Source organism: Nomascus leucogenys, chromosome 3 (genome assembly GCF_006542625.1).
Source record: "Nomascus leucogenys isolate Asia chromosome 3, Asia_NLE_v1, whole genome shotgun sequence".
In the NCBI taxonomy this organism is placed as follows: Eukaryota; Metazoa; Chordata; class Mammalia; order Primates; family Hylobatidae; genus Nomascus; species Nomascus leucogenys.
This window is the reverse complement of record NC_044383.1, coordinates 85,769,880-85,791,176: the sequence shown is the minus strand read 5'-3', so window position 1 is coordinate 85,791,176 and position 21,297 is coordinate 85,769,880. Positions and strand designations below refer to the sequence as shown.

Sequence of the window (21,297 nt, the reverse complement as noted above, 5' to 3'; positions counted from 1 at the left end):
GTCAATCTAGCTAGGAAGATAAAGTACACAGATAAAAGAGAAAAACCATAGACATTAAAAGTAATGAGCTGGAACCTCAAAGCAGTGTTTCCTATTGCAGGTTCTAAGCATTCTCTAAATGACAGGGGCTTGTCTTGTGCAGTGGCTTTCAGCCCTGACTGCTCATTTAGAATCACCCAGGGAGGTGTGGAGGGGGAGGGTGGTGCTCTTAAAACACAGCTATGTGGGTACCATACCAGAACAGATAATTCAGCCTCTGGGAAAGGGGTCTGGGAGAAGGTAGTTTAAAACTCACCAGGTAATTCAAATGTGTCTGTAACCCAATATAGGGCAGGGATGGAGGAGGGAAGGGCCACGTGAGGGCACTGTGCCTTGGTTTGGGCAGGCACCAAATGGGAGAACATTGTAGTCTTTTATAGAGGAGGTGATAAAATCTAGAACAAACCAGGCCTACTTGGACAGTTTTGCCAGAAAGGTTACCTTTGCTCGGTCTGTCTGCATGGTACATAGCCCAGCCCTTCTTTCCATGTCAAAAACCAGTTGCCTAGACAGTAGACTTTTTTGGTGTGAGTAAATTTTAGATGCCATTTTTAGTAGCACCTTGAAGATAACTCTGGTCTTACAACAGCTCCGAGAGTGAGTTATTGTACAGATGAGAGGGCCAGATGGGGTTCAGAAGGGCTAGGGAATGGGTCTAAGGCCACTCAGCAAATGACAGTGCTTTTCTTCTGTTCAGGTAGAACTTCTGTGTGTTTACCTTGGTGGTTTGTTAAAGTCACATGCCAGAAGAATAATAATTTGACCTGAAAACCATAAATTTTAACTTTACCTGTATTGCTTGCATTCTGGTGAGTACCTCACCCTCTTACAAGTTCATACTGGAGTCCTGTGCTCATCCATTGAAGTGGAAGTGATTTACTCTGACAGGTCTTTACTTATTATTCAATAACTCTAAGTTGCTCACTGCTCTCTAATGGAGAGGACCATTAGATCATACACTCAGAAAGCATTAACTCTTCTTTTCACTCAGCCTCTCCATTCCAGACTTCCAGAGGGCCGAAGGCCTGGTATCTTTCAATAGCTGGGGATTGTGGGACCAGGCCCCATCCATGCTGGCAATTCTTATGGGGACCAGGCAGTTGGAGGTCCTGAATTGTGGTTTATTTGTTTTCCATTTTCCTTGTTGCTATCTGAATTGGTAAAACTATGTTGATTATTCATGAGAATGAAAAAATTAGTTTTAGCAGAATAAAATTAAATACTAATAAATACCGAGTTCTTAGAAATCCTTGTAGCTTATTTAGCAATACAAATGGATTGGTACAATTCTGTCAGGCTCTATCTGGTCTCTATTCTGGGTCTTTATCCTGGGTATATTTTAGCTTTTTCTTCCTCTGAGAAAAGCGACTTTGACTTGGTGCTTAAATTTCAGGGTTCCAATTACTGAATGATTTCAATAAAAGAAAAAAAAAAACCCTTACAAGATAGCATCATGTAGACAATAGTCTTTAAAAAATCTTTATGAGTACACATCCTTTAGGTGTGTTTATGTGTTAGAGATGAATATAGAATGGGAAGGCTCAGCACTTCCCTTTCATCCCCACCCGTAAGTTGCCAGCTGTGGAAGCTCTCCCAGTGTGTGTTCTGCTGGACTGATTTGCCTGGATACAATTCAGGAGGAATTATAGATAAGTGATGACCTGGTATATTGTAATACATTGTCAGTTGTTTGGTGCTTGGTCAACCCAACAAATTATTTCTATTTATTTAAATGATTCAACTTATATCATAAGCCAAAATTTTAAAAAATTGGAAAAAAAGTAGCTATCTTTCATTATTCTGTCACCTAACTCAGTAACTATTTCCTATTTCCATATACTTTCCACATACATATTTTTATGGAATTTAATTTTTGATGTACACATCTCTTTGTATCATGTTTATCTTTTAAAAGCAAACACTAAACATTTTTCTGTATTGACATATTTTAAAAGTTTATCTCTTTTAATAGCTGCATAATGTTTAATTGTGTTGGAAAGTACCTGTATTGATTCCTTTACAGTTAGTCCAATTTTTTTTTTTTTTGGATTATAGATGACTCTTCCATGTCTGGATGCATTACTTCTGAGGAATAATTTCTCTGAGATAAGTTCATAGGAGTGAAATTACTGGGTGAAGGATTATGCACATTGTTAGGTCTGTTCCTAGGCATCACCATGGTGCTTTCCAAAAGATGCACAAATTTACAAAGTGACCAGTAAAAGACTGAGGCTTCAATGTCACTGGTCTTACCAGTATCAGATCTTACTACTCAAAAATAGTTTACCACTTTATTCATTGTAAACTGATATCTTAAGGTTGCTCTATTTTCTGATTCTTCTGATTCTTTAATCACTTGTAAGAATAAATATTTTTCCTTTTTGGATTTTTCTCTTTTCTCTCTTTTTTTTTTTGAGATGGAGTTTTTTTTGTTGTTGTTGTTTGTTTGCTCTGTTGCCCAGGCTGGAGTGCAGTGGCACGATCTTGGCTCACTGCAATCTCCGCCTCCTGGGTTCAAGCAATTCTCCTGCCTCAGCCTGCCAAGTAGATGGGATTACAGGCACCTGCCACCATGTCTGGGTAATTTTTGTATTTTTAGTAGAGACGAAGTTTCACCATGTTGTCCAGGCTGGTCCTGAACTCCTGATCTCAGGTGATCCACCTGCCTCATCCTCCCAAAGTGCTAGGATTACAGGCGTAAGCCACTGCAACTGGCCTGGATTTTTCTAATCATGTATTGTCTTTGATTTGTCCCAATCCTTTATCCATTTTTCCAGTGAATGTTGAGGGTTTTTTTTAAATGTCATTTGATCTATTTCACAGCATTGTCTCTGATGTTTGAGGGAAATATTTCCTGAGAGTCACATGGAATCTTAAAGCTTTATGTGGAGGGACACTGACTGAGGCTCATCCTCTTTGCGGCAATCCCCATCCCACTGTAGGCATCGCAGCGCTTGTGTGAACCTTTTGTCCAGCACCTCACAGCAGTGAGCCTCAGCCCTGCAGTTAACCTCAACTTCCATTAAGCCGCCCTCTCCTATAGGCCAGCTCCAGACTTCACTGGTTCCTGGGGCCCTCTGACCCCTGACCTTGCCCTCACAGCCTGCAAGTGCACTCCTGCTTAGCCTGCAACACTCCACCCTTGATCTCTGCCTGCCTCCAGACCTCCCCACTGCCGCCACAGTGGATTAGCCCCTTCCCATATTGACTTCCCTTCCATTCAGTCAAGCCTGAGCTCAGTCATGGAAGCCACTCTCTCCGTAGTATCCCCCATCGGTGCCCCAGCCTCTCACTCACCTCATCCATCTGGGAGTCAGCCCCATCGGCTCATTGTTCTCTCCATTCAGGCCTTTGAGTACAAATTATCTTTCCTGTCTTTAACTCTTATCTCTTTAAGTCTCCTATCTTTAAAGACACCACCCAGTTCTTTCCTGTCTCCTGCTTTCCCTTCACACAAAAGCGTATTTAAAATGTAGCAGATGCTCTTCCCTCATCTCCCATTTACTCTAAGAGCCACTGCATCCTGACTCCCAGACCTGCTACTAGTTGGCTCTTGAAAGGGTAAATAATACCCTACCATTCAAAAGCATTCCTATTCTGTTTTGGCTTTTTGGAAGTAGGAAGCTTCACTAGAGAGAGAGGAACCGAGGAGCCTTTCTTCTCTTCTGTAATGCTAATGGAAATGAGATTTCTTGGGTGTATTAAACTACAAAGGACAGGCTTTCTCCTCTGGAGGCTTTATCCCACCTTTGCAGCTCCAGAGATTCCCAGCTCCCTCTTGATGAGACATTAGTCTCTTGTAGTTACAGGTGATCCCTGGTTGTTGGATGTAGCAACTACTAACACATGCAGGCACTTAGTCCATGCCAGCACTATTCTGAGAGCTTTTCAGGTATTAACTTATTTCATGCTCACAACAATCCTATCCATGAGGAAATTTAGGTACAAACCGGTAACTTGCCCAGGGACACCCAGCTTGTAAATGGTAGAGCTTAAATTTCAACCTAGTGTAGGAGAAGCCAGAAGTCATTGCTTAACACCTTTTAGCCTTTATCTTATGTATTGGATTTCTCTGATCCTTCATTCCTGCTTTTCCTTAAATGTATCAGTGGTTCCCAGGATTCCAGCCCCCACCCTGGTTTATCTCACATTGCATACTCCCACATATTTATCTCCCCACACTCCCACATATAATCACTCTCCTGAATCCCAGCTGTTTTCTGGATCTTAGATGTCCCAGAGCCTGCAGAAATTCAGCAGATCCTACAACAGAACTCTTCATCCTCCCACCAACCCAGCATTCCCTGTGACCTGTCTCCATGAATGGCAGCACCGTCCATCCAGTTGCTCCAGCTGGATGCCAGAAGTCATTCCCGAGGGCTCCTGCATCATTTCCACTGGGCTTTCAAAGCCCTGTACTGCCTGACCTCTCCAGTCTCATTTTGTAGCCCCTGGCCCTTGCCTGCTGTATCTTAACCACACTGTTCTCTCTGCCTCACAGACACTCTAAGCTTATTCTGACTTTCAGGCCTGTGCTTTAACTCTTCCCCTGCCTGGAATTCTCTTCCTCCAGATCTTTGCCTGCTCGATCCTGCTTGACATTCATGTCTCTGTGTAAATAGTGCTTCCACAGAGAGGCCTTCCCTGACCACCCACTCTAATGTAGCTGCCAGCCACCCTCTATCACATCATGTTGCTTTAATTCTCTGCATAGCACTGATCATTGGCTGCTTTTTTTTAAATTGATTGATTGATTTGCTTATTGTCTCTTCATGTGATGTAAACTCCGTGAGAGCAGTGACCTCATCTGTTCCATTTGTCACTGTATCCCACTCACCCAGAGCCGTGTCTTGCAAATAGTCAAAATAATATTGATTAATATTGATAAGAACTGACATTTATGGAGCATTTACAGTGTGCTTAGGCAAACAGTAATGCAATATATAATATATACCCTTATGTATAATATACTTACCCTCAAAACTATAATGTATATATATGTTATAATATGTATTACACATATATGTATAATATATAAAATACCTACTATATATATTTTTTTCCTATGGTGATATAACAATACCTATATTCTCATGGGTTTGGTGAGAGTTAAATGAGGTAGAAATTGTTCTCATTAATTTTCACTAAAGGCATATGAGGGTAGGTACTATTATTAGTAGTATTATTATGCCTGGTTTATAAATGAGGAAATTGAGGTACATTCTAGTGCATTAGCTTACCTGAGATCATGACTAATAAGGGGTGGGGGTCAGGCCTGGCCCTGGGTGTCTGGCTGTAGAGCCAGATGCACAGTAAGTACTTGCTTACCAAACAGATGGCTGTAATTCATCACCGGGGTGCTCACTAGGTACCTGAATCTCCTACCTTCTTTCTGCCCCGCAACCATAGTAGAAACACCTGATGTCTCTTGCCTGGATTTTAACCGCAGTTTCTTAGCTGACGTCCCAACCTCCAGTTTTGGTTTGTAACACTAAGAGTGGTTACTTTGAAATGCAGACTAGAACTGTAGGCTCTCAGTTCCTCTTAGGCTAAAATTCAAACTCCTTTTCTCCACAAGCTGAATTCTCACATCTCCAACCTCATCTTTTTCCCCATATGTGCCTTGATTCCTGCCACACCAAATTACGCTTGTTCCCTGAAGTCCACTCTGCTGTTCTGCAACGTCGTGCCTTTGCACAGGCTATTTCCCCTGCTTTGCTTCACTTCAGTTTCTCAAAACTTATTTCCACTTACTTAGAAACTTTCTTAAGGTTCTTCCTAACCTCCCCCAGCCTCCCTGGGCTATGTTGGAGGTGCTTCTCTTCTGTGCTGTTTCACTGAGCTTGTACTTCCATCGAGGGAGTGCTGCGTTATACTTGTCTGGGTTCTTCCTGTCCCCCTCCCCTCCCCCACTTTCCGATAACCTTGCCTGTGGACATTGTCGTCCTGAAGGAATTGACTGGCTTCCCTCTAATCCTGGTCTCTAACAGAAGGCCTCGTAAACAGTAGGCACTCAATAACTATTTGCTGAATGGATACTAACTTCCCAAGGTCAGTTGAGGCAATCCACAATGTTATAATACATATAAGACAAGGCAATATAATATATTACAAAACATTAATAGGAAAGTTTCAGAAGCCTGTTAGAAAAAATACGCTTTTGGAATGAGCTAATTCCTGAGATTAGGTGCAATTTAACTTTGAGCTTTTGGCAACCAAGGTGAAAAGGGAAACGTGGGGTTTGTGTTTATTTTCTAAGAAAAGGAAACACACAAGTTCTTCAATGGGGACAATTTTTTTCTTGGTCCTGAATTCTAGAAGATTCTTCCATGGATGTTATATAAGGGAGAGTGGGTTTCCTTGGGGACAGTGTTTTTTTTTTTTAATTATTTTATTTATTTTTTATTTTTTGAGACAGAATTTCACTCTTTTTGCCCAGGCTGGAGTGCAGTGGCGCGATCTCGTCTCACTTCAGCCTCCACCTCCTGGGTTCAAGCTATTCTCCTGCCTCAGCCTCCCGACTAGCTGGGATTACAGGTGTGCTCTCCCACGCCCGGCTAATTTTTTTGTATTTTTAGTAGAGATGGGGTTTCACCATGTTGGCCAGGCTGGTCTCAAACTCCTGACTTCAGGTGATCCACCCGCCTCAGCTCCCAAAGTGTTGGGATTATAGGCATAAGCCACCACACCCGGCCGACCGTGTTTTTTGAATATAAACATTTGTAAAAACCTTTCTTAATAAAAGCTCAGGTTTGAATGTAGAAGCTCCAAAAGCATTTCTTTGAAGATCTACTTTAACATAGCTCCTATATATTTTTTTTCTGATCAAATTTATTATAGAGGTAGAGCTTAAAGAGCCTAGAGGTTTTGATAACTTGCCTTACAACCATAGCACAGGCACCTCTTAGACTCACTTTCTAATACAAGTTATTTTTTATGGGAGAGAGGGTAAGCCGTGACAAGTCTTGAATGAAACTGTTTTACATTTAATATTTTGGTGACCTCCTGAGGTATAGCTCTCCCATGTTGTTGGTAAAAGAGAAGTCTTGTTGCATTAGACACTAGGTGGTCTAACCTTGGGCATTCTCTTAAAAGAACATAAGGGCCTGACTTGTCATGCTGCCTGGTTAGAAGGTCTTCTTGCCCTCCTGGGGCAGTGCATTAGAGTAGTATGGGACAGGCCAGCATACTTCTTCATGAACTTTTAGCTCCAGCACCTATACACGTCCTTGGTTGAACCCCAGAGTTCTAGACCCTGGAGTTCCATGTCATCAAGTACTGAAAGAGATAATTTGGTCTAAATATTTAAGGGCAAGGTATTATAAATAGTTTCCATTTACTAAAAGTTAAGTATATTTACTGAACACCTACAGTATACTGGGCACTGGGCTGGGTACTAGGATGTAGTCCTAGTGTTCAAGTAGAGTTCATCGTCTGGTGTGACTTCTGTCCTTACTGAATATACGATCTAGACAAAATCACAAGAAAAACATTTTGATGAGACCATCAGGGCATATAGGTACCAAATAGGTCCCAAAGGACTTAGTTCACTTGTCGGAGAGGTTATTTAGCATTGTCCATTTAAACACTGGAGGATGTCTCCCAAATATTATAATTTAAAATTTAGCATAGTTAATATACTTTTTCCCATTGACCCCACTATAAGTGAACAAGATCAGACAATTTTGATTTTTTATGATCAAATTTTTCAAAGAGTCAAAGAGCAGTACAATGAACAACTTTATAACCACCACCTAGATTTAATAGTTAACCTGTTGTTATATTTGCTTTACCTATTTTTTTTTGTACAGAAGTATTCTAAAGTAAATTACAGATATCATGACATTTAACTTCTAATCACTTTTGAATGTAGCTCTGGTAAATAAAGATGTTTTCTTCTTGTAGTAGGCAACCCCCAAAATGGATCACAATGACCCCTGCCTCCTGCTGTGTGGCCTCCTGTGTATTCCTCTCCCTACGAGTGTAGGCTGGACCTAGTGATTTGCTTTTATTTTTATATTTTTATTTTTTTGAGACAGAGTATTGCTCTGTCAACCAGGCTGTAGTGCAGTGGTGTGATCTTGGTTCACTGCAACTTCTGCCTCCTGGGTTCAAGTGATTCTCCTGCCTCAGCCTCCTGAGTAGCTGGGACCACAAGCATGCGCCACCACGCCCGGCTAATTTTTGTATTTTTAGTAGACACAGGGTTTCACCATGTTGGCCAGGCTGGTCTTGAGCTCCTGACCTCAAGTGATCCACCCATCTCGGCCTCCCAAAGTGCCGGGATTACAGGTGTGAGCCACTGCGCTTGGCTGTGATTTGCTTTTAACAAGTAGAATGTGGCAGAAGCATTGGGATGACCCAACATTCAATAACAATGCATGTGGCTTCTATCTTAGGCATCTTTCTTTCTTCCTCTTGCCCTCTCACTTGTTTGCTGTGACAGAAGCCAGCTCTGAGGTGAACTGATCTATGGAGAGGTCCATGTGGCAAGGAATGAATATCTTTGGCCATGAGCCAGTGAGGACCTGAGATGTACTAACAACCGTGTGAGTGAGTTTGGAAGGAGACCCTCCCCAAGTCAACCCTTGAGATAACTGCAAAGGGCTGGTATCTTCATTGCAGCCTGTGAGACACCTTGAGCAGAGGCACCCAGCAGAGGCACCCAGCTAAGGCTATCTGGTTTCTTGACCCACAGCAACTGCAAGATAACACATGTCTGTTGTTCTAAGCTGCAAAATTTGGGGGTAACTTATTATGCAGACAGCAATAACTAATATACCTACATAGCCCCAATCCTATTAATCCCAGTAGGCACTTCTTTCAGCTGCTGCTGGGCTGTGCAGAGTAAAGCCAGGTTGTCAGAAGAGGTTGTCATAGCTTATCCTGCTATGGTGGGTGGCAAGTACCCGATCTCAGTTGCCTCAAGTTATTTATTTAGATAAAAGGTTTTATGTCTTGTAGAAGTAGAATCTTATCTTTCAGTCTCTCCAGGGACTATTATTATTAGCCATTCTGATTTTAGCAGGAATATTCTCATCTTGGCTGTGAAGAAACCAGGATCTATTCCAAGATTACAGAGCTTGGCACACAAGAGGTTTCTGTTTCTGGCTTCAGTGATCTTTGAGAAAGAAGTATGCACTGGAGAAAGTTCTGTGGCCATCCTGGTTTTTATTCACTTTCTTTTCTTCTTAAAATTTTTTGGTTTTTAATTTTTGTGGGTACATAGTAGGCATATATATTAATGAGGTACATGAGATGTTTTGATACAAGCATGCAATGCCTGTGGCCATTCTTAACCATTGACTTGTCAGGGCACAGAGACAAGCACATTTGGTAGAGGAGTAACATGGTCTCCCACAGAGTAGAAGATAGAGATTCACTCCTGCACTTGAAGAAAAGCATCACACAGAGTTTTGACATGATGTCCAGAGTACTGATGAGTGTATGGTTTGAGAAGGTTTAGGATTTCCATGTTTAAATATAAGGTCAAACGCAATTTGGTTTCCTCCTAAGGGATCTGTGCCTAGAGAGTTAATCTGAACAAGGCTTACCACTCTGGGCAGGTCCTAAACAGTGCTGGTGGTTAAAGATTTTTACCAGTTTTTGGTGATTATGTACATGTTTGAAAGTGGTTGAGGATCCTGGATTCCAGCTACGGTGAGGCCTAAAATCCATAAAATGAAGAAAAGTCCTTCAGGAATGTGGAGTCTGCCTGCAGAGTTGAGCTTTTCTGGCCCCGACAGCCAAACACAAAACCTCCCACTAGAATCTGCTACTATTCAGCTTTCTCAAAAGATGGGCGAGTTCCTTATAAAAGGATTTGAACTTAAATTTCAACATGACATTGTGTTCTTTCTGATGTGGTGTTTCGTTAACCAGAATTTGGGGGCTACCAGATAGTCTTTATTGAATAAAGAGATAGAACAGCTGGTTCCTTTGATTGCCCAGCACAGGGCAGGTGAGACAGAAATGAAATTGAGGGGGAAGCCTGTCCTGGAATGCAGTTTGAATTGAGTGATATATTTTCTTTATCCTCAGAAGATGTATTTGGGAAAGTGATACTGGGGCGAGAGACTCATATAATTTTTATAGCCCTCAAATCTCACAATTTCAGTTGACTGTGCAGTCACTCAGAAGCAACAATATTGTAGCAGCTTCAAGAAGGGAGAGAACCAGGAAGGCTGATCATCAGTGAGTTGGTAAAACTGATATCTTTGTTGGAGATGTTGGCTGTAGATCTTTAAGACTTCCGGGAGCTGCTTAGTGATGCTAAATTATAAGTGAGCCTGAGTAGGCATTTGCCTCATCCTGAGGAATACTTTCCTAATTTAGATGTGTAAAGTCTTTCCACACTGGTGCAAATCCTTCATCCAAGTTTCCTAAAATTATAAAGTATGCCCATGGATTCTCTGAGTGTCCAGAGTTCAGAAGATGTTCAGACACATTAATAGAGGACCAAAGTACAGAGGAGTATACACAACCCATTGCTTAGAGTCGGGGATTTATGTACTTCCTGCTTTCATCCATAAGGAATTATAAGAGCTGGGACATCAGCAAAGAGACAGAGTGATGGTGGTACTGGTGGCCAATGAGGAAGGTGTCGAGATAGTTCATATGAGCTGAAAAGAGATAAATTTTTGTGTGTTCTTTCAGAAAATCTTACTAAAAATTACAGGAGTATCTAGTTGCTTTCTAGAATGAAATCTGAAGAGGGATTAAATTAAGGAGCTTCTTCTGGTATTTTCTCCACCCACCTTTATTTTTTCCCAGAATGTGAGCTAATTGGCGATCGTGAGCTAATCACAATCTATACAGTGATTTTAGAGTATTCTTGTAGTATGAAAACAAGGGCTTTTTGAAGGAAGTGGCTTGTCTTACATATTATTTCTGACAAAGTGGGGTCTGATTACTGGTGTAAGAGAATAGGAAGTAGATTTTATTTTTCCTGTAGCTTTGCCCTCTGGGAGATTCACTTGCAGAAAAAAAGTTTTAAGTGTGTGCATTTAAGTGTGTGCTCTTTGATGCTTGGATGGTAAGATTACCATGACCTCCTGTTTCCTTAGGAAAAGCACTCAAAATCTTTGTTTCTTAATTTTTCTTCTATTTCCAGTTAATGAAAGGTGAGAGAGGGACAATTAGAAGTATGAATAATGTCCATATTGATTTTACTATAATTGCCTGCTTATAAATTGTGTGCAAGGGATAGGGAGCCCTGTGTAAAACACACAATTGTACTTTATGTCTTAGACTCATAGAGAAATGAGTCTTGGAAAATCTTTTGATTATTCTCTTTAGTTTCTCCCTTGAACTTATATTTTATAGCACAGCCAGTCTTGTCTGTTTTGTCACTTATAGAATTTGGAAATTTAGCTAAATTGTGGAAGTGTAGCTGACAGTGACCAGTGGGAAGTGGGAAAAGAATTAGGGAGGAAGGAGATGAGATTCAGAAGTTCATTTCTGTAATGTTTCCAGTGGTCTGAAATAGACTTTCTGTCCACCATCTCATAATGATATATATGAAAACAGGTGATTAGTTTTTCCTTAGAAGTATGTTAGTGGAGACTAGGAATGGGTGCTGTGGTAGAATAAATATGGCCATAAATTTTTTTGTGAATTCCAGAGGAAAGAACTGAGATGCATGGTGGAAGTTCTAAGGAGACTATTTTGTTTCAGTATAAAGAACCATCTAACCACAGAATAGTCTGTCCTGCCCAGTAAATTATGGGAGAGAAGTTTCAGCAGGGTTGGGGTTGGGGATGGGTATCTGGTAGGAAAGTGTGAGAAGGGATTCCTACACTTGGAGAGAGATTGGACTGGTTCTGTCCACATTGCTTGTTTTGATTGTTGAAAATGAGTATAAAATAATTCCTTATGTTAGAATAGCACCTCCTAGTTTGCAAAATGCTTTCACATTATTATACTTTCTAATCACTATTATAGCTCTCCATTTTGAGAAAGGACAGAGATCAAACATAATTAAGGCTATCATAACCTTAATTGATGGTTCCTATGTGATAGGTACCAGATGGACAGAAAAGTAAAATAGAAGTTTACTTGCCCTCAAGGTGCTTAAAAATTATTTGAGGAGATAGGACCTACACGTAGGTAAGACTGCAAGATGGCTGTGTGATTTACCTAATGTGTGAGCTAGACCAGTGGTTCTCAAAGTGTGGTCCCTGGAGCAGCAGTATCAGCATCACTTGGGCTCTTATTAGAAATGCAGGTTCTTGGATCTCACTCTGTACCTACTGAATCAGAAACTCCTGGGATCAGGGACTTGAGTTAGTGTTTTTAAAAAGCCTTCAAGGCCAGGTGTGGTGGTGTATGCCTGTAATCCCAGCACTTTGGAGGACAAGGCAGGAAGATCACTTGAGCCCAGGAGTTCAAAACCATCCTGGGGAACATGATGAGGTCCCGTCTCTACTAAAAAAGAAAAAAAAAAAAAAAGCCTTCCAGGTGATTATACTACATGCTCAAGTTTAAGACCAATGATATACTCTAGTTTAGCACAGTACTTCTTAAGCTTCAGTGTGCACAAGAATCACCTGGAACAGTGCTATTCAAAGTCTGGTCCAAGAACTGCAGACTATCCTGGCGATTTTAATGCCTCTAAAGTTTGAGAAACCCTGACCCGAAAGCTTGTTAAACACAGGTTCTCTAGTCCCATTCCCAAGTATTCTGATTCATGATGGGATCTAAGAATTTCTAACTAACACTCAGGTGCTGCTGGTGCTGCTAGACTACTCTCTCAGTAGCCTCGCTCTAAGCAATACGCCCCTCTGGGATTTAGCAGAGGCGTGGACAATGAGAGGTTCCAGTAGACTGGAAGGAACAGTGCGGGAAGCCTTCATGCAGTGGAGGAGGTAGGACTTGGTCTGAGTCCTAATGGAAAGGTCAGGCTTAGATAGCCGGAGTTATTTGGGGCAGGGAGGATAGGATGAGCACCTGCATGTTTGACTGAAGTAGACCATTCATAGGAGGTAGAGCTCGGCTTGTCCTGCCCAGGTCTGGAGAGCGTCACACACTGTCAGCTCTCATGCATCCTCCCCAAGGGGGTTGCTCAGAGCCAGGCAGTGAGCAAACAGCCCAGGATTGTGAGCACTTCCTCATTTACGCTGCGTATGGCACCCCCTGGAACTTTCAGGGGCATGTGGCTCTCTGCTTGTCCCCTCCTATGCTCTTGGTTCCCTTGCTCATCAAGTTCAGCTTGCTCAGCTTTGCAGCTTGCTGGTTCCCTCAATTTGGCATAAGTCTTCAGGCCTGGATTCTGGCCATTCTTCTCAGACTCAATATTGCTTCCATTCTCCCTGGACAACTGTGTGTCTTTGTCCTCCATTGTTCTCCCTGCCCTGCTCATCCGGCCATCCACTCAGTACTCAGTGGGGGTGAGGGACGTAGTCTACATGCTCAGTCCTCCTCCACATACTCTTGTCTTTGCTGTGTCCCTTATCTTCTGGTCAACGCTCTGTGGCTGCCCATGACAGAAGTGGAAGACAATGTGGGAAGGGCTGGTCAGGCTTGGCAGTCAGGATAAGCAGCCTTGGGTTAATCAAGGTCACTAAAGGCTTATAACCAACGATCCATGACAAAGTCCAATCATAGTGAACTCAAATCTGGGTAAAAGAGCTGATATCCATCAGGACCCCTTAACATTCTTGTTATTCATGGTTTAGTACTTCCACTCAGTTTTTGGTCATCCTTGGGTCCCCCAATGGTTCCTTCATCTACAATATGGCCTTCCTCACAGAGAGGAGCTGCCTAAACCACCCAGGAGAGGTCATATGAAATTCTACAGATATCCAGGGCCAGCTGTCATTCTCCAGCCCCACAGTAGAAGCAGCCCCTGCTACTCCCATTATGGGCTCTCCTTCTCCAGATCCACATGGCCCCTCCCTCTGGCTGCATGGTCACTGTCCTTGTATTTCATCCCTGGTCTATGCTCTCTGATTGCCACTTGAAGACCAAGCCATGAGGTCTGTCGGGTCACTCCGGGCACCTGAAGTCACTTTGCTACTATCAGGATGTGGACTCACCCTCATCGTCAGGAGGGCTCTGCACCCTTGGGGAGGTGTTCTGGGTGCTTAGAAGCTGGCCTCAGGTGGAGCATACTTTAGAAGGTCTGATGTACCCTAGATCCCTTCACACCCGGGGCTTTGATGTTTTCCACCTTCATTTTCCCTCACTGATGGCTCACAGTTCACATTCCGAGCTTGGAGGCTGGCAGGGGAGTTACAGGTGCCCACATATCCCTCAACTGCTTCTGTCCATCCTATGGAAGTCACCGGATGGTTCACCTGCCAAAAATGAAGCTCACAGTGCCTCACCACCCAAGTCTCCTCCCTCAGTGCTCTTCACAAGTGTCCTGAGTGTTCTGCTTTTGCCAAAACCCCCTGGTCGTGAGATCCGGGGCCACTTTGCGAACCCCAAGAGTGCTGCAGTCCAAAGCCTTTAACTTGGCCTCTTTGTCTCTAAGCAGAGTCAAATCTAATTCGATTTCCTTTTAAAAATGTTTTTTTGCCAAGCTCCCAAAGGCCAAAGCTGGAACAATTTGAGCAACAAAATAATGAGAGTATTGGATTATAACCTATAGAACAAAATAAATATCCATTAGTGCATACTTACATAAATAAATAATTGAATACATTAGGAGATGGGAAAGAAAGGACAGTAGAATTCTAATCAATACAAAGAATGAGAGAAATCGAAACTCACAATTAAGCAAACACCACAGTAATATTTGCTTCTGATAACATCCACCAATGGACACTAAAATTAGCAGGCCAAAGTTTGAGGAGAAACAGGAGATTTATAAAGTCTCAGAGTGTCTCTGTCAAGATTATTAGTTACAAAGGAATAAATCTTAACTTTATAGTGAAAAATCTAGCAGATACCACCTTTACCACATGGTTATGGTTAATATCACAGTCATAAGATATAGGACATTATATGCTCCCTGATATGATGCCCTGTGAAGGTGTACTAGTCAGGATTCTTCAGAGAAACTGAACCATTAGGATTTATTATGCGGAGTTGGCTCACACAATTATGGAAGCTGACAAGTCCCAAGATCTGCAGGATGAGCTGGCAAGCTGGAGACCTAGGAAGGACCAGTGTCCCAGTTTGAAGGCAGTTAGGCAGAAGGAAATCTGTCTTCGTTACTCAGGTGAGGGGTCAGCCTTTTTGTTGTATTCAGGCCTTCAACTGATTGGATGAGGCCCACCCACCTTAGGGAGGACAATCTGCTTTACTCAGTCCACTAATTCACCTGCTAATCTCATCCAGAAACACCCACACAGACACACTGTGCTATTTTTGCAACATTTCTGTAAATCTAAAATTATTTTAAAATAAAAATTTAAAAAGGCTTTCTGCCATCAGGTATTATGAGGACTTTTGAATGATGGGATATTTTTATATTCTTTTCATTCATAACTCTCCTGTATGTGTGTACACATATATAATTTTACATCTGCCACTCAGCATTTTCCACAGATACTAAATTCCACCTATATTTTTACAGGCACCTTTGAAAACACCTGATTTCTGTTCTCTTTTCCCTTTTGCATTCTGTATTCCTTTCTGACAAAACTATCCTTTTGTAAAAACTTTCACAGCTCAGCCCTCCTGCTCTTCCATACGGTCTTTATCTCTGAGATCCGTGTGGCACATTGTGGAGACCGAGAGCATCGGCCAGAAGTCGGGAGACCTGGTAGCATTCTCAGCCTTGTTCCTTAGTTCCTTAGTTCCTTATTCCTTAGTTACTAACTCAGTGTCCTTCCAGTTTTAACATTTTGAAGCCAGATGGTGAATTTTGGCCAGACATTATATGCACTATTTGATGTGTGGGTTCAAATGATTTTTTTAATCATTTTTTCTTTTTGTCAAAGTCCTGTGTGTTCTATTTCTAGGTTTTCCAAATTTTTATTCATATTTATGTTTTACATTTTGCCTTCAGTCTTTGGATTCTACAAGACTTCAAAATTCACGGACTTGACTCTGGCATTTCCCTTAGGTCCTTTTGAGTAATTCAAGGGCAGCAACATTTTCTTTCTCCCCCTCCCCCCCTTTTTTGACCATGAAGCCATTGTTGCTCTTAAAGAAAAACACACACAACAAAAATCCTGTTTTCTTCTCTCTGAGGCTGTGAGTAGCCCTCCTCACAATGGTCCTGAAGCCCTCTTGTGGCTTCCAGTGTGTGGGTAGACCTGTGTTTGGACTTCGAATGGGTTGAGCCTGGTACAATCCCATAGGGAGGACTGTTTGTCCACCTGGCCAACACCCCCTCCTGCCCTAGCAGGATGGCAGGAGAGCTCCTGTGCAGTTTCCCTCAGCCTGCCTGCATTCACTTAATGCCAGCAGGGGTGCGGTGGAGGCATGGTACCAGCGGGATGCACCCTCAGGAGTAACACCTCAGGAGTTACTTCTTATGGTATCTGATTTTTCGTTCTTATTTCTGTCCAGTTGGTACTTTCTCTGGATTTCCCCCCAGTATTTGGATAATGGTGTAAGACTCAAATGATGGAGAAGTTGGTTGACAATGGGAAATAGCTAAGAGCTCTAACATGAATGACTTGATTGTCCTCGCCAGAAAAGGCAATTTGGTTAGGTTCAGCATATTGCCCTACCGTAGGGTATTTCTTGGTCCCTATGGCATATATAGGAGAAATGATTTTTAAAAATCACTTTCTGCTTCATTTGTGCTGTAACAGTTACCTTGTGTTCCCACCTCCAGCCGTTTCCCCCTCCTTTCTTTCCTGTGCATTGTCATCAGATACTCAGTTTTCTCAGCTTGTCACTCAAGAATGGTGAAAGGGGTAGATATTCCTAGAGTACAGCATGTAGAGCCAGGCCAGGCATGTAGTAAACATGGTATAAGGGTTTGCTAAATAAAAGCAAGAATTGACCCTTACTTTCAAAGAGCTAACAATTTAGCTGGAAAGATAAAATGCACATACACACACACACAGACACACACACGTGCACGTGCACACACACACACACACACACACACACACACTGTGTATAGAGCATTATGGGAAAAATGTCACTCAAGAAGCCTGAAAGACAAGAGGCAGGATATATCTGCTCTGTGCTCTGCTCAAGTCACCTCAGTTATTCTTCTCATTTTATAGTTCAGAAGGTTAATAGGCATTAAATGCCTTAAAGTCCTACAAGGTTGTATGTGCAAAAGGGAGACGTAAACACAGGACTGTATGAACTGAAAGCTCCTGTTGCCACCAGAAAGCTTTGGAAGCAGGCTGGAGCTGGACCTTGAAGGATGGATAGAATTGATTGAAGATAAGTGATGAGCACATATAAGTTGTGGGGGCAGAGAAAGGGTGCACAGCATGAACAAAGGTGTAGCAGTTGGAGGCATAAATTGTGTTGGGGAATGGGGGTGGTCCCCAGGTTTGCTAGGGTAAGGGAGGAATGAAGGATACAGCTGGAACATGGGTTGGAGGCAATGTATAATGCACTTTAAGTTCTAAGTTGAGTTTGGACTTCATTTCATAACTCATTTCAAAAGCCATGGAAGGTGTTTGAAAGGGAGTGACATGATTAAAAGAGTGTCTTAGGGCTGGGTGCAGTGGCTCATGCCTGTAATCCCAGCACTTTGGGAGGCCGAGGTGGGCAGATCACTTGAGGTCAGGAGTTCAAGATCAGCATGGCCAACATGGCGAAACCCTGTCTCTACTAAAAATATAACAGCCAGGCATGGTGGCGGCTGCCTATGATCCCAGCTACTTGGGAGACTGAGGCAGGAGATTCACTTGAACCTGGGAGGCGGAGCTTGCAGTGAGCCGAGATCATGCCACTGCACTCCAGCCTGGGCAATAGAGCGAGACTGTCTCAAAAAAAAAAAAAAAGTCTTAGGAAGTTGATAGTGTCAGGTGGGATGTGGAAAGGACTGGAGAAAGGGAGGGGCTGTCATGAGTGCTAATGTACATTACGTCATTTCATCCTCACAATAGCCCAAAGGAATAGAAACTCTTAGTTTCATCCCCATTTCCAGGTGGGAAAACTGAGGCTGTAGATGTTACGTGATGACCAGATTCCCACAGTGAATAACGGTGATGCCAGGTTGTGAGCTACGCAGCTCCTTCTCCCCTAGTGCTCCCTCCATATGCAGCAGTGTCTAACAGTTTTAATAGGTTGAGTGTGATAGGCCGGTGACAAGGCCTGGATGAAGTCAATAGTGTGAAATGGAGAGATGGGAGCAGTAGTGTGAAACATCCTTTCATGGGATCCTGATGCCAGGGCTGAGCCCGTGACCTCATAGCTACTCCTTACTTATTGTTTTCCATGGAAGCTGGTCCTCAGAGGTGAGAACTTTGCCAGAACCGTGTAGTGTCATGGGAAACCTCACCTCCAAACCTCTTAAGGAGCTTAGGCTTCTTGTTTTTCCTGGGGAAATGTATTTAAATTAATAATGTTAAGTGCTGATGTTGGCTGTGCTTGCTTTGGGTTACTTTTGAGATTATTTAAGCAAAGTTCCAGGTGTTCTTAAGCATCACAGGCTTTACTTGAGTTTGAGACAAGAAGGTTCCCCAGAGGTCTGGTGGTGATCAATTCTCCCTTTTTTCCATGAATGCCCTCCCTCATCTGCTTATTTTGGTATGTTCCCTGTGTTGCTGTTCTATGGGTTGATGTATCACATGATTGCTTAATTCATTTTACTTTTGTTCTATTTTTTTTTTTTTAAGCAAAAGGGTGTGCATGCATTTAGACTCTGCAAAGCTTTTTGGTATTCAGTAAAAGAATATGTAATAGAATGTGCTAAATGCAATTGTGATGATGTGGGGCAGTGTGGGCCAGCCCATTGACTTCTCTGCTTTATTTACTGCAGGTGATAAGAAGTACATCATGGGGCCCAAGCTTTCCACTCTTGATGCCACTGTCTTTGGACACTTGGCACAGGCAATGTGGACCTTACCAGGGACAAGACCCGAACGGCTGATCAAAGGCAAGCCCTACACTTTTCTTCAGGTTTTGGGGCTTACCGGGGCTGGGTGGGCAGTGGGGTAGCACAGGGGAGAATTCTAGACCAATGCTTTGGTTTTGGGTGTGCTTGATGGAGACACCAGGCATGGTGTACAGGGCTAGGTTGGTTCTCTGTACTCAGGATACTTTGGGGTGGAAGAGAGATTGGGCTTCTCACCTGCTGTCTTGCCCAGACTATGTTCTTAGCAGTGCTGACATAGATCCTGCCATGTTTTTATGCTAGCGCTTTTCTTCCATCTGCTTACATAGTGGGACTTAAGATTTGTGCTGAAATAGGGCTTGAATTCCACCTGGTGCCATTGCTTTGCTGGTCTTCCTTAATTTCCTTTGGGCATTGGGGGCTCCCCACTTTCTGGTATATCCAGCTACAGCAACTACGGTGGGGTGACGCTGATGAACTCACTGGCTGTTTCAGATGCTCTGAGTCTAAACTGTTTTTAGATGTTGCACTTGTAACTATAAGTACATAGGATTCTGTGCCATTTGCATTCAAGCCACTCTCTCCTCCTGTTCTAACACAGTGGCTATAGACCATACACTAAGAGTAGTAGAGCGGCCGGACGCAGTGGCTCACGCCTGTAATCCCAGCACTTTGGGAGGCCAAGGTGGGTGGATCACAAAGTCAGGAGTTCGAGACCAGCCTGGCCAACGTGGCAAAAGCCCATCTCTACTAAAAATACAAAAATTACTTGGGCATGGTGGCATGCACTTGTAATCCTGGCTACTTGGGAGGCTGAGGCAGGAGAATCTCTTGAACACAGGAGGCAGAGGTTGCAGTGAGCCAAGATCGTGCCACTGCACTCCAGCCTGGGCGACAGAGCAAGACTCTGTCTTAAATTAAAAAAAAAAAAAAAAAAAAAAAAAAATAGTAGAGCTAAAAAGTTCAAGACTGTGGGAAAATGAAAATGTCAACAAATACTTTGTAAGTCTAGTGCTTTCTGAAGTATTATTATTATTATTATTATTTATTTTTGAGACAGGGTCTTGCTTTGTCACCCAGGCTTTAGTGCAGTGGTGCAATCTTGGCTCACTGCAACCTCTGCCTCCTGGGTTCAAGAGATTCTCCTGCCTCAGCCTCCTGAGTAGCTGGGATTACAGGTGTGCACCACCATGCCCAGCTAATTTTTGTATTTTTAGTAGAGACGGGGTTTTGCCATGTTGGTCAGGCTGGTCTTGAATGCCTGATCTCAAGTGATCTGCCCACCTCGGCCTCCCAAAGAGCTAGGATTACAGGCATGAGCCACCACGCCTGGCTGCCCAAAGTATTATTTATGTTAATTTTGACCAAAGAAACACAATCTTAGTACTTTTTTTGTGTGATGTGTACCTTGGATGTGAGGCCTGTCAGAATTACAAGAGATATGAGAGGGGAAGCTAAGGAGCAAGGATAAGTAGAACCAGTGCTAGGGGATGAACATATATGTGTGGGGTGGGTGTGGGGTTGTAGCCAGAAGTAAAATTCATGGTGGAAATGGCATACGGAAAGATAGCTCACCTTGGATTGATGTGCAAGGGGCCAGATCTTGGGGGGTGTGTGTGTGTGTGTGTGTGTGTGTGTGTGGTGGGGTAGGGTGGTGGGATATACAGATGGTTCCTGACTTATCATTGTTTGACTTATGATTGTTCAACTTTAAGGTTGTGAAAAGCAATACTTGTTCAGTAGAAACTATACTTTGAATTTTGATCTCTTCCTGGGCTGTCCATATGTGTGGTGCAGTACTCTCTTCTGATGCCGAGTGGTGGCATTGAGCCATAGTTCCCAATCAGCCCTATAATCATGAGGGTAAACAACTGATACTGTACAGTGTGCTGTGTTGCCGGATGATTTTGCCTTACTGTAGGTTAATGTAAGTGTTCTGAGCACGTTTAAGGTAAGCTAAACTAATGTATGATGTTTGGCAGGTTAGGGGTGTTAAATGCATTTTGGACACTATATATATATATATATATATATATATATATATACACACACGCACACACATATACATATGTACATATACATATATATTTTAATGGGGTCTTGCTGTGTTGCCTAGGCTAGAGTGAAGTGGCATGATTATGACTTACTGTAATCTCAAACTCCTGGGTTCAAGTAATCCTCCTGTCTCAACCTACTGAGTAGCTGGGACTTCATGAGTGAGAGACCATGTCCAGCTAATTAAAAAAAAAATTTTTTTAAATAAATGAGGTCTTCCTGTGTTGCCCAGGCTGGTCTTGACCTCCTGGCCTCAAGTGATCCTCCTACCTCAGTCT

At 42.7% G+C, this 21,297-nt stretch overlaps 1 protein-coding gene across 2 annotated transcripts in view; it reads left to right on the top strand.

Annotated features, from left to right (window-relative positions):
- FAXC (failed axon connections homolog, metaxin like GST domain containing) overlaps window positions 1-21,297 on the top strand; it is a 76,396-nt gene that overhangs the window by 38,626 nt on the left and 16,473 nt on the right. For both annotated transcript variants that reach the window (XM_003258364.4, XM_030809483.1), the window contains one exon: window positions 18,890-19,006. In XM_003258364.4, coding sequence (XP_003258412.4) covers window positions 18,890-19,006 — 117 coding nt within the window. The remainder of the gene's footprint in view (window positions 1-18,889; window positions 19,007-21,297) is intronic.